Raw genomic sequence first — 13,977 nt, 5'->3', positions numbered from 1 at the left:
ATACAAAGTTCCTTTTATAAAATAAAAACCATAATTGTTCATGCAATTGAATTATTGCATGATCGACTCATCTGCACTGCTTTCCTTATTTTAGGTATATATTTACGGTACTCTAACCAGTCTATTGCTTGTGTTACAACAAAACAAAGTTGGGTATATAGCATTAAGATTAGTAAGAAACTAGTTCAGCACAAAGGTAATTGTTCTGTTTGCTTATGTAATGCATTTAGTTGAAACGTATGAAAGAAGAAGACGAGAAGAAATCAACAAAACCCCAAATAGCTGACAGGATAATGTTTAACCGCAAGGTTTCGCAATGAATCGGATGCTTTTATTGGCGTAAGTTGATCAAATTCTTGGTCTGTAACGTACGTACGGCACGTTCTTAGGAGTTACCGTCGCGGTCTCCATGGCACTCCTACGTTGTTGCCTAGCAACCCACATAGGAACTGTTTAGTTGGGTGTTTTTAGTACCGCGGAGCACCTTAAGGAATGCATGTGCAAAAATGACCGAGGTAAGTCGCTACCAAACAGTTGAAAGCCGTTTTTATGCGTCTCTCTCTTCTTGTGTTGGCATATTCCGCTGCTAGTATGTTAGAATTAAAAGAACAACATGCGGAGAGTCGCGACTGTGACTTCCTTACGGTAATAGAAGTGATTTTTAAGTTGGGTTACATTTATAATGTTAAACATGGAAGATTGTGATTTTTCAGTTTGGAAGCTATGCAAAAGGTGGGAAATGTAGATATTCAACTTGAACCGTGTTCACCCTTCTAATTCATACGGCTTTGGCTGGTTTCCTCCAAATTGTATCAAATAAATAAAAAGCCAAAAGCCAGGATCAATTAGTTTATATATATATATATAATTAGACAGCTGTATTATACATTAAAACTTAAGCTTTTATTTCAGTGGCAGTTATCTTAGTTGTCTAGCCACTGCTGTCTGCAGTGTTTGTGAACTTTTGCCCATTTTGTCACTTTACAGCTGCTGACTGATATTAGATAGATTTTATTAGAGACTCAAGGTCCAAATTACAAAAACGAATAAAAAGTACAATAAAAAAGTTTCCTAGCCGTTCAAAAGGCAATCATACCAATGTCTCCAGAGTACAGATGAGTACTCTTTTTGTAGTGAGATTTTAAGTTATTGAAAAGTGTGAAGAAATGGTTTTTAAATATATTTACAAAATAACATCTGAAAAGGGTGACATGCATCTCAAGCCCCTTTGAGTCAATAATTCGCAGAACTGCACTGAAATGTAATTTGTCCACCAGTTTTACACATCAAGAGTGAAAATTGTGCTGGATCTTGTTTGGAAAACTGCTTATGGTCAGTTATACTGGACGAAGAGTCTCTGAACATCCATTTTCAACTCTTGCCACTAATTCCCAATTGAATTTAGTGCTTTGGTTCCATCATACACATGAACATGTCCTGATGCATCTCTCTAGGTAGAAATACATACATTTTGAAAAATAGGGAAAATCCTCTGGACATGATCATTGTTTAATCTTAACCATTCCAGTGTAGCTTTGGCCATAAGGTGAACCTCCACTCCAGTGTTTTGCAGCCTTTGGCGGGGTTTCTTTCAGGATTATCCTGCATTAGCATCATCCTTTGCCCCATCAGTTCTTGACCAGCTTCCGCTTCCCTAATGAACATCAGAAAAGTAAGATCAATCTTACTGTGATGTGCATTTACCTGCACAATTGTGACTTTGCAAAGCTACTGTAGTTAAAAAAGAATGCTTGTAGACCCTAAGGTCTGCCTAACCCCAACAACAGAGCAGTCAGTTTAAACCTGAAATATTACAAAGTTCCTTTCAAGAGATAAGCTTAATCACGCACAGAATGTGTGTTATCCAATAGTTGAGTCTATGCACAGTGTTAGAGAAATGTGAAGGTAATCATTTTATTAATAAGTTAAGGCATTTAGTCTGTTTAAAGAGCTGGCTTGCAGGAATGTTCTATTGTCTTAACTAAACACAGGAAGAACAAATGCTTCTATCCAGCTGTGTATGTTAATCCTACACCTCTTTGTATGCCAAACCCCATGTTGTAAACCCCCCTGTCCCTTCTTTGAAGTTGATAATAAAGGCAGAGAGAAAGAGGTGGCCCTGGGCAGATGAGCCAGACTGTCAGGGAGTGTGGTTCTCCGTTTAGCTGGTCTGTCCACGTTCTGCAGAAGAGTCTAAACTTGTGTTTGTGTGGTTTTCTTTGTAGGATAATAAAGGGTTATTTAAAGATAACCCTGAATATTGGCTTAAATTTGTTGGAATAGAAAAATGAACGAATGCTGAAAAAAAAAACATGCCTTAACACTGCTCAATACTCCTAACACAAGATTTCCACAGTAAAACATGGCGGTAGAAGCAGTATACTGCAGGGACTCTTTTGTTAATTTGTCAGAAATATACTTGTAGCCTACAGGTACATCTAAAAAAAATTTTTAGATGTCATTTTAGAAAGTGAAACGGTTATTTTATAGAGATGAGATTACACATAGAGTAAAATATGTAATGCTTGTATATCTTGTAATTTTGATGATTATAGCCTACAGGTAAAAAAAAAATATTTGAATATCACAGACCCATCAAAAAGGATGTTTTAAGCACACACATCAGGCTCCTGAAAAGTATATACATTTCTATTTCTCAATTCATGGTTGGGCCTCCTCTTGCATGAATTGCTGCATTAATGCGCCGTGGCATAGAGGCGTAGCTGTAATGGAAGCCCAGGTTGCTTTGATAGCTGCCTTCAGGTTATCTGCCTTGTTGGGTCTGATGTTTCTCATCATCCTCTTGACAACAGGTCAAGAACAGGTTCTTTCAGGTCAGGGGAGTTTGCTGTCCAGTGGTCGTTGAACCAGCTTTAGGTTCTTTTGGCTGTGTGGGCAGGTGCCAAGTCCTGCTGGAAAATAAAATCAGCATCTCCATACAGCTTGTCTGCAGAGGGAGGCATGAACTGATCTAGAATTTGCTGGTAGATGGCAGCATTGACTGTGGGCTTCAGAAAACACGGTGGACCAACACCAGCTGATGATATGGGGGCCCAAACCATCATCAACTGTGGAAATTTCACACTAGACTTGAAGCAACATGGATTATGCTCCTTTCCGCTCTTCTTCCAGACTCTGGGACCTTGATTTCCAGATGAAATACAGAATATACATTCATCTGAAAACAGGACTTTGGACAATTGAGCAACAGTCCAGTTTATTTTCCAATTGACAGTTGGACCTAAAAAGCTTTATCTGTCATATTGCTTCCACTCGATGGCAGAAAAACAATCTTTGTAATAAACAAATAGAGACAGTTGTCTTCAACGCTTTGCCTTGAGGAGTTCAATCAATGACTTCATTCATTCTGTCAAAAAAGCAAAACAAAAAAACTAGTGGCCCTTATTCAAAAGACAAAATCAGAAAATTTTACATGCTGGTTCCTCTCAGAAAACATTACTAAAATCCAAATATTTCACTGAGATCTTATTTCCGCTCTCAGGTAGTAAGAACATCGGCCTCTGCTGTCCAGATCATCAGGAGTTTGTGGAATACCTACAAGGCACTGGATGCTGCCGACTTCAACTCAGAGGAAGATGAGGAGGAACTGGCATCGAGGAGGCAATGTAAGCAAGTAATCTGCACCTTTAAAGCATGTGTACACCATTTCTAACTGTTCAAAGACATGCAAACGTAGACTTAATAAAGTAACTAGGGTCAGCTATAGAAGAATGTGTTGCAATGTCTGTTGACTGGTCACAACACAGCATTTTGAATAACACTGTGATTTATGTTCCTGCAGTATGTATGAACCTGAATGAGACTCTGGGGACCACGCAGCTGCTCCTCAACTTCCAAAGCGGTCGGCCCGTTTTGATTCTAAGGCCACCGTTGGATCTGGTTAACTTCCCTCACCCCCGATGGCCAATCGAATGCGAAGTCATCCGCGACGTCATCCATCACATAGGTGTGTAACCTTTCCCTGTATTTCAACTTTTACCACTTGGTTAGCTGGTAACCTGCAATTACTGAGAGAGTTTTTTTTTTTTTTCTTTTGTCTTTAAGAGTGGGAACCGCCAGATCCAGAGCCCTTCTATGAGCCCTCGGGACAGGAGGAGGCCCCCATTCCAGCTGGAGAGGGAGGGAAGGTTGTGTACTCCACTGACTCTGGTGTGTATGGGTTTGGTTAGGACAGTCATCGGGAAACCTCAGAGCACATACCACAAATTTACACACGCTGTATTAAATTACGCATAGCAATTTTCTTGCCAGAATAATACACTTTTTTTAAAGAGGATTTTCATAGCTTGTATCAAATTCAGAAGTTTACATACACCAAGATTCTTGTAGCTTTGAATAATCCATGACACCATGTCTCTATGAATGCCTGATAGGTTCATTAACAACCTTTGAGTTAAATGGTGACGCACATATGGATGTATTTTAAGACAATTTTAGGAATTCACTCATCCATTACTTTGGCAGATAAAAATAATGGTAGTAATTCCAACTGACCTAAAACGGGGACAGTTTAGAGCAGGGGTCACCAACACGGGACCCGCGGGCACCATGTAGCCTGTTCTAAAAAAAAAAGCACAATCCACCAGTGAGATGCATCTAAAACTTAAGTTTATTCTGCTAATCTTCTTGTTTATTCACACTTGCATTTACTGTATATAGATTTAAAAAAGACAATATCTATAACACAGCGTGAAAAATGTGTTTATTTTACATAAAGTTAAGGTGAACGCTGACTCCTCTAGTTCGAAGGTCAGTACAGGTAGCCCTTCATATGACATAACAACAATGAAGTAGCTCTCAGTTTCAAAAGGTTGGTGACCCCTGGTTTAGAGTAATTTAATCTCAGACACTGAGGAAGAAAGGATGTTTGTGATTTTAAACATTGTATGTAAGCCTCTGGTCTCAACTGAAAAGGCCCCATTTGACACAAATGCCAAATGCAGTTCTTAGACAGTTTCTATCAAGCATTTAATGTCCTCAAAAAAAGCAACAACTACAGGACAGATATAAAAAAAAACTTAAATTTTAATCATGAAACTTGCTGCATCTGAAAACCTTCTAAACTCAGTTGGATGTCTGATTCTGACAACTTCAGAGTAAAGCAGGATTCCAGCTAGTAACAGTTTGATTTGACAGAACCAGATTGAGAATAACAACGTTGAAAAAGAAAAAAAAGGGGCGTGCTCTGGTGACCCAGGGGTAGTGAGCACAACCCATATGTATGGAGGCCTTAGTCCTCAAAGCAGCTGACCAACTGCTCGTTAACACTTAATTTCTAAGCAGCCAATCACATGGCGGCAACTCAGTGCATTTAGGCATGTAGACATGGTCAAGAGAATCTCCTGCAGTTCACACCGAGCATCAGTATGGGGAAGAAAGGTGATTTGAGTGACTTTGAATGTGGCCTGATTGTTGGTGCCAGAAGGGCTGGTCTGAGTATTTCAGAAACTGCTAATCTACTGGGATTTTCACGCACAACCATCTCTAGGGTTTACAGAGAATGGTCCGAAAAAGAAAAAACATCCAGTGAGCGGCAGTTCTGTGGGCGGAAATGCCTTGTTGATGCCAGAGGTCAGAGGAGAATGGCCAGACTGGTTCGAGCTGATAGAAGGGCAACAGTGACTCAAATAACCACCCGCTACAACCAAGGTGGGCAGAAGAGCATCTCTGAACGCACAGTACGTCGAACTTTGAGGCAGATGGGCTACAGCAGCAGAAGACCACATCGGGTGCCACTCCTTTCAGCTAAGAACAGGAAACTGAGGCTACAATTTGCACAAGCTCATTGAAATTGGACAATATAAGATTGGAAAAACGTTGCCTGGTCTGATGAGTCTCGATTTCTGCTGCAACAGTCGGATGGTAGGGTCAGAATTTGGCGTCTACAACATGAAAGCATGGATCCATCCTGCCTTGTATCAACGGTTCAGGCTGGTGGTGGTGGTGTCATGGTGTGGGGAATATTTACTTGGCACTCTTTGGGCCCCTTGGTACCAATTGAGCATCGTTGCAACGCCACAGCCTACCTGAGTATTGTTGCTGACCATGTCCATCCCTTTATGACCACAATGTACCCAACTTCTGATGGCTACTTTCAGCAGGATAATGCGCCATGTCATAAAGCTGGAATCATCTCAGACTGGTTTCTTGAACATGACAATGAGTTCGCTGTACTCAAATGGCCTCCACAGTCACCAGATCTCAATCCAATAGAGCATCTTTGGGATGTGGTGGAACGGGAGATTCGCATCATGGATGTGCAGCCGACAAATCTGCGGCAACTGTGTGATGCCATCATGTCAATATGGACCAAACTCCCTGAGGAATGCTTCCAGCACCTTGTTGAATCTATGCCACGAAGAATTGAGGCAGTTCTGAAGGCAAAAGGGGGTCCAACCCGTTACTAGCATGGGGTACCTAATAAAGTGGCCGGTGAGTGTATATATATATATATATATATATATATATATATATATATATATATATATATATATATATATATATATATATATATATATATATATATATATACAAAGAAGACACATCTTTCTACTTTTTTTTTCAAACGACAGGGTTTGAAAGTGTGTTCAACTAACCGTAGACCGTGCAAAACTGTAGGGGCATAATTATACATGGGTTTAACTGTCTTAATATGAATACATTGCCTATTAAATACATTTAACTTGTGCTTGCAATCTGAAAAACAATGTGGAAAAGTTCAACAAGGGTGGAAGTAGATTTTTGCAATCATCAGTTTATTTTGAAATAAACTGATGATACATACAGATAATATACAGAAAACCTCAATTTGTAACTCCGTGTTTCTTCTTTTCATGTTTTTCTTCATTATTTAAGCCACAAAGAGTCTGTATTTCACCTGCTCTGGTGTCGGGGGAAGCAGGGGGTCCATCAGAAGTACCACATCCCTTGCCAAAACCTCAGATGCTACCCTTGAGTTTGAGTCGCGCTTTGAAAGTGGCAACCTTCAGAAGGCTGTCCAAGTGTGAGTCTCTTCAGTCTCATTACTAATTTTTTCTTTTTTCACCTCTTAAATTTTTTTCACCCTGATAGTTTTAAATATATTGACCACAGCTTATCCTTGCATTCCCATTTCTCTTGCTTGTTCAGGGGCGCCTATGACTATGAACTCACGCTGCGTACAGACTTGTACACCAAGAAGCACACTCAGTGGTTTTACTTCAGGGTGAGGAACATGAAGGCTGGAGTGACGTACCGCTTCACCATCACCAACCTGATGAAGAGGAGCAGTCTGTATTCCCAGGGCATGAGGCCGCTCCTGTACTCAGAGAGGGCGGCTGAGAGGGACGGAGTTGGATGGCAGCGAGCAGGGTCCAACATCAGATACTATCGGAACTGCAGTCAGGTAGCATCTGGATCCGCTTTAGTTTATAACGTCAACATATTCTGATCACTTTTTTCATTTTTGAGCAACTATTACTGTGCTTTTAGGATGCTATGTAAAAGGATTAGAAGAAGAAAAATGTCACATAGTGTCGAGTCTGTTTAGGGTTGTTTATTTCCTGGAAGGTGAACCGGTGCCCCAGTCTTAAGTGTTTTGCAGAATTAGGTTTTGTTTAAGAATAACCTTGTATTTAACGTTTAATCTTCCCGTCCACTCTGACCAACTTCCCTCTCTGTCGTTGATGAAAAGCATCCCCACAACACAATGCTGCAAGCATCATGTTTTCCATGCATGCTCATACTTTGCATGTAGAATTTTAATTTTGGTCCAATTCACCCAGAACGACTTCTTCCTACCTGAGCTGTGGATTTTTGCAGCTCCTCCTGATCTCCCATTGGTTACCTCCATGGTTTCCTCTTGGTTGCTTCTGTGGTTAATGCTCTGCTTGCCTCTCAGTTTTGGCCTGGGGTGCTCGGCCTCATCACAATTTTAACTCAGACCACAGCTGATGTTTAGCTGATGTAGGAACAGCCGTTGTTTTTAAATATGAACACAATCAGGTGGCAGATTTTTTTTTAATTTCTAGAACAGACTGATACCAGGGGTGCAATGGTTTTTGTGTCTTCTGGCCCTTTCAGTCGGCTGCAAATTATTCACTTTCTTTGCAATGAACCCATGTGGTAATGCCATTTTTGACAAAAGTGAATGTTACATGAACGACTTTTACAGACTGCAAAGATACAGCAGGCAGTGTGAGTAAAGAAAACACTATGGATAAAAAATATACTGTTTTCAGTGTTTGCAGAGCAGGATGTTCAGTTACCTGGCAACACCTATAGTGTCACTTAAAGGGTCCAGTTTCAGATTAACAGCCGTCCTAAAGCATGTCTTGTCAAACAGAAATTGAAAATTATTTCCTGATGGTTTTGTTTTTAAATATCTGGTTTTGTGTCGGTGCAGAATACAAAGGAGAGCAACGATGCTACAGATACCAACCTGTATTCGCTCACCTGGACTCTCCAGTTCCCCTATGACTCAGACACATGCTACCTGGCCCACTGCTACCCCTACACGTACTCCCGGCTGCAGCGCTACCTGAAGCAGATATCCTCCAATCCAGCAGTGGCATCGTACTGTAACGTGTTGATCCTGTGCCATAGCCTCGCAGGGAATGCCGTGTATGTTATTACTGTAACATCTGGAGGGACCAGCGGGGGGGATGTGAGAAACAGGAAGGCCGTGGTGGTGACAGCGCGAGTCCATCCAGGGGAAACCAACGGATCCTGGATGATGGAGGGATTTTTGGATTTTCTGCTTGGAGACTCGGCTGACGCTCAAGTTCTGAGGGATAACTTTGTCTTTAAGGTGCCCAAGTTGTTTTTCTCCATTTTAATAAACTTTAGTGCACTTTAAGGACGAATGTATATGTCCTGAATTTGTAATGTTTTTTTTTTTTTCTTCCTCCCACTGTGATAAATGCAGATTGTGCCAATGTTGAACCCGGATGGTGTTGTGGTGGGAAACTACCGGTGCTCACTGGCTGGCAGGGACCTCAACAGAAACTATAAAACGGTGCTCAAGGATTCCTTTCCTTGTGTTTGGCACACCAGAAATATGGTGGAAAGGTACCCATTCATATTACATGACCAGATCGAAACCATCATTTATCAGGGTTTTAAGCCTCTATGTAAAAAGCAACATAGAGGGTGGCATTTAAAATGAGCCAAAGACATTCAATTTTGATTTATAGGTTTGTACTTGGCTATTTAGGATGATTTGGACTTTAAAAAGTGTAGAGAACCGGGTTTTTGCAACAAAAACAAAATTTATGCCTGGGCCATTTTACAGAAAGACCGATGACAAAAACCTGCTCTAACAGTTTTTGGCTTATTTGATTTAATTTACGACATCATATGTATTATATATATATATATATATATATATATATATATATATATATATATATATATACAGTTATTGCTACTGCTACTTTGTTGTAAAACTACTACTAAATAAAATAAGATTTGGCTTAAGACTTAATATATTTTAATAAAAAGAACAGTCACCAAATCTCATGTATGACCAAAGTGACAGGAGGATTTTGATGAAAGTAGAAGGAAATTTTAAATAACTCTAAAACAGTTTTAATTCTATTATGTCAGAGACAGTTTATATTTATGGAATATTTAACATACTTATAATTGTTAGGTCAAATTAAATTGGCTTGTTGGTTTTTCAAAGCTGTAAATTTTGCCATGTTCTTGAAGTTTGCCCTATGCATAATGAATCTATATAATTTACTGTACAAGTTTTCCTTCCTACAGCGAATGAGAAAACATATTGAACCTTTTCACAATGTTACATTTTTGTTTTTAGCTATACTTGTACATTATGTAAAAGACAAAAATTAAACTATGTGTTTTGATAAACTGTTGTTACAGAACCTGCCAGCGGGTCTTAAACCAAGCATGAATTTAATGCCGTTTCTGCTCTCTCCGCAGACTCATGGCTGAAACAGAGGTAGTTCTTTACTGTGATTTCCACGGCCACAACCGCAAAAACAACGTGTTCATGTATGGATGTAACAGCCGAGGCAAAGGCTCGATCAAGCTTCAAGAAAGGGTCTTTCCACTAATGATGAGCAAGAATGCAAGCAATAAGGTAAAGCTCTTACTCTCTCCCCAGACTCTTGGGAAATAAAGTCTTAAACTGCATAGATTTTTTTTCCAATCTAAAAATCATCTGAGAAAGTATTTCCAGTATTAACATCTAAACCAGTCTACTTGTTAGTTCTCCTTCAAGAGCTGCAAGTTCCGGGTTCAGAAGAGCAAGGAGGGAACAGGACGTATCGTCATGTGGAGACTGGGCATCAAAAACAGCTACACCATGGAAGCCACCTTTGGGGGCTCCACGCTGGGTGAATATGGGCTTACTGCATGTGTTCATGAATATATATATATGTGCATATATAATACAAGGTTCTGCGGTATTGTCCGTTGTTACTTCAGATGACAGAAGAGGGACCCATTTCACTACTGGAGACTTGAAGTCGATGGGCTTTTACTTCTGTGACACCCTGCTGGACTTCTGTGACCCGGATCAAACAAAGGCAAGAGATAGAGCAGAGACCTGGTAGAAATATGGACTATTGAGGCTCAAGCCAAGTGAAAATGAAACCTTTATGACCCAAGATGTACTAATTCAGGTGTGAATGTGATTGTACACCATACATATGAAAGTATGCACATCCCTAGAAGTGTTTTACATTATTCACATCACAACCATATCCTCGACGTGCTTAAAGGGTAGGTCACAGATTTTGAGAACTTCCATTTGGTATGGACAGCTTTTTGTTTGTCCTTCACATAAAATCTCAACCGATGCACAACGTTTGGGTTCTTAACGAGACCAAATGTGGTGAAGCTGAAGAAATATGAATACAAAGGATTTGTAAATAACCAACAGGTGTGATATTTTCTGTTTTTTTGTTTTTTTTAGGTAGCAAACTGTTTAACAGAGGTGTCAGCAATGTTGAGAAAGCAGATCAGGAAGAAAATGAGCAAGGACTTGGTCACCAACAATAACTTCTCTATGTCAGACCTGGAAACCAGGTAAACATATTTTTGTAAATCACAGTACAGCTGCGGACTTGGAAAAGGTGAGATGAATATAAATTGTGCCCTGATCCATCTTTATTATTTATTGCTTTCACAGCACAAGTGGCTCCAACAGTTCAGATTCAGACGGACTTCCTGTTCATTTACTGCACCAGCAAAGAAGTCCAGAGGTTTTCATACAAATTTAGTTTATCTGAACTGAACTCTTAAGTAATTTTTATATCATAAAGGCAATAAAGTTCGGTTCGATTTGTATTTTTATCAAGTCCTCCTCACATACTAACTTTTCTCTCTCAGAAAACTCCTGTAAAGAAGAAAAAGAAAAAATTACGAACTCGTAGAGAAAGAAACAGATTCCAACCAGAACCAGTGAAGAGTAACACACAGGCAAAGGTTGTGGAGATCAGCAACAGTAATACTGTAACATTTACATGGCTTCATAGCCTTTCAATAGATTAATATTTTAATAACTTCAATCAAAAGGGAGGAGAAAGATGTTTATTTTTTTGGTTTTTTTAGGAATCAGGACTTGGTCATGAAAACATAGAGGAAGAGAGACATCAAGAGAAACCTGCTGGAGGACAAAGCAGGAAATGGAAGGTATGTTGGGTAGGAATGTACCGTTTATATGAAGGTGTAAAAATTTTTTAAGCCAGTTCACGTTTTTTTTTTTGCTTGTAAAGCTGAAAGGCCTGATGAGAAAATCGGAAACCTCATCTCCAGCCTCTCATGCTGGAGATGCCAGCCAGGTAACGCTGTGGCGAGGCTGCAAACCCATCCAGGTGAAAATCTTAAATTCTTACTCATCAATTATCTTCCATTCTTTTTGATACATCTGCACACGGCACAACTTTGCAATTCTGAATGATTTCAAAGGATATGTTGTGTTTCAGGAGGAGAGTCAGGAAAAGATGTGCCCCTCATGCATGCACAAGCTAAAGCATCCGTGTCCGAGCACAGTCTACTCTGCGTCGCCTCCATCAGGTAGTCACGTGTTGGAGACTCCAGATGAGACCAGCCTTGTGGAGCAGTACAAGAATCTGCAAAGGTCCTCTGTGGTAAATCTGTATCTGAACCTTCTTCACAGATGACGTGATAGAGAGAAGACAGGTGAGATACCACGCTCCCTTCCTCACTCTGAGCGTCCTTCCTCCTTGTCCTCTAAATCTTATGCAGCACAAGCGGTACTGGTATCCGTCGTCGTTGTCTTCGCGTCGCGGCTTCAGTGGTTCGTCTGCATGTTAAGCATCTCTAAAAGAGTTGTTTTACTCTCAGTTATAATTATTCTGTAGTGAAACGTTTCTGTGCTCTTCTAGGGTTCTCACCTTTTTTAATGGCTCCACGCAGGTAAGCCAAAACAGAAGAATTATGTCAATCAACAGGGGGATGTGGAATGTGTTCACTTGTTTAGGGGGTTGTCTCTCCTCTTCAGCAGGTTTCCTCCGTCTGCGTTTGTCAGGATGACTCCAGCCTTTGTTCCGACTGCACCCACTTCCAGATCCAGCCGACGGCAAGTTTTCAGGAACAGGAATCTACTGTGGGTCTCAAATAATCTCTCATCCAAGGGTTTCTCCACATCGGTAACAGACGTGACCAAAACCGCACAGAGGAGAGAACCAAAAGGAAAAAAATAATACATTTTAGAGACGGAAAGGATTCATCTGAAGTTTAATTGTTCTGAAGGACACTTTTTCTTTACTGTGGCGGCCAAATATTAGTGCTCCTGGTGGAGATAAGTAAAAATCTTCTATTGGGCAGCACAGTCTCACATTGATTTTGAATAAATTCTTAAGGAAGGCAAACTCCCATGTTAAGAAATAATTGTTTTTGAGAAAACACCAGCTGGCAAAATAATTACAACTTCTGAATTGCTTTGAAACAAGAGTTACGGAAGTTATAAGTTTTTATGAGCTTTTATTTGTTAACTTCAGTATGCTGCGATATAAATATGCTCTGACATGATGACCCGTATCTTTTACTGACTGCCAAACTGGATGAGGACTGACGTTTATCTTCCCACCTTGCAGTGAGCAGGAGGACCCACTGTTGAGTATGGTGGAGGATCTGAGATGATATGAGTCTGTTTCTTTTCCAAAAGCCCTGGACCGTTTCTCTGGCTATTTAAGCACCAGACCTAAATCCTATAGAAAACCTGTAGGCGGCGCTAAAGAACATGAGAGAGGATTCAGGACTCTGGATGATTGAGAGCTGTTGTGCAAGGAGGAATGCTCAAAGATCCCCCGCTCAGTGAGATGTCAAAGAAGACAAATTGTCCAGGGTTGCGAATTATTGTGCCTCAGTTAACTTAGGTAAAAACACTGGACAAATATTCCTAATTTTTAAAGTTGGATTGTTCTAAATTTACAGCAGGAATTTATGCTAGTTTAATACATTTTATTTTTCTTTTAAATATTTTTACTAGAATTGTCAATAAATTTGTCTGGTACTGTTATAGATTGTTATTCATTTTTGTCATTTTAATAAAAACAAATGTTTCTTACTTTGTAAAACAAAATATAATTCTGTCACTTTTAGTTAAACTTTATCTGTTTCACTATATTCTCATTTTCAGTGGTATCCTCGTTGACAAAACGTCTTTCGTGGACAAAACAAAAAAGCTCACACAACTTTGATACCCCCTTGAGAAAAAGTCAGCCATTCAACAATTTATTTGAGCCTGGGAGGCAAAGGGGAGAAATGCTCCATCTTTAACCCTTGTGAGCTCTCCAATCTCTCTTTGATCCCCTCAATAAAATACTTAATTTGCAGCTGATGTAGAATTTAATACCTCCCTACACATCATGGATTTTGAATGGATGGATAATAATGGATAAAGAGAAACAGATGAATAGAATGATTAATGATAGACAGATGGATGAAGGCTAGAGGCAGGGCTAGAAATGTTGAATGGATAGG

General features: G+C 39.9%; 1 protein-coding gene across 1 annotated transcript; it reads left to right on the top strand.

Annotated features, from left to right (window-relative positions):
• Window positions 1-389: 389 nt before the first annotated feature.
• agbl2 (ATP/GTP binding protein-like 2) lies at window positions 390-13,965 on the top strand. The gene is made up of 20 exons (XM_036151850.1): window positions 390-515; window positions 3,503-3,626; window positions 3,803-3,967; window positions 4,066-4,170; window positions 6,877-7,024; window positions 7,150-7,405; window positions 8,405-8,809; window positions 8,927-9,069; window positions 9,946-10,105; window positions 10,235-10,361; window positions 10,453-10,553; window positions 10,943-11,055; window positions 11,159-11,231; window positions 11,359-11,454; window positions 11,581-11,661; window positions 11,745-11,843; window positions 11,955-12,045; window positions 12,149-12,289; window positions 12,378-12,408; window positions 12,497-13,965. The coding sequence occupies exons 1-20, from the start codon at window positions 507-509 to the stop codon at window positions 12,693-12,695; spliced, it is 2,667 nt and encodes an 888-aa protein (XP_036007743.1). The 5' UTR covers window positions 390-506; the 3' UTR covers window positions 12,696-13,965.
• The last annotated feature ends 12 nt before the right edge of the window (window positions 13,966-13,977 follow it).

Source organism: Fundulus heteroclitus, chromosome 2 (assembly GCF_011125445.2).
Source record: "Fundulus heteroclitus isolate FHET01 chromosome 2, MU-UCD_Fhet_4.1, whole genome shotgun sequence".
Taxonomy (NCBI): Eukaryota; Metazoa; Chordata; class Actinopteri; order Cyprinodontiformes; family Fundulidae; genus Fundulus; species Fundulus heteroclitus.
The sequence above is the reverse complement of the archived record's forward strand: the minus strand, read 5'-3'. Positions and strand labels throughout refer to the sequence as shown.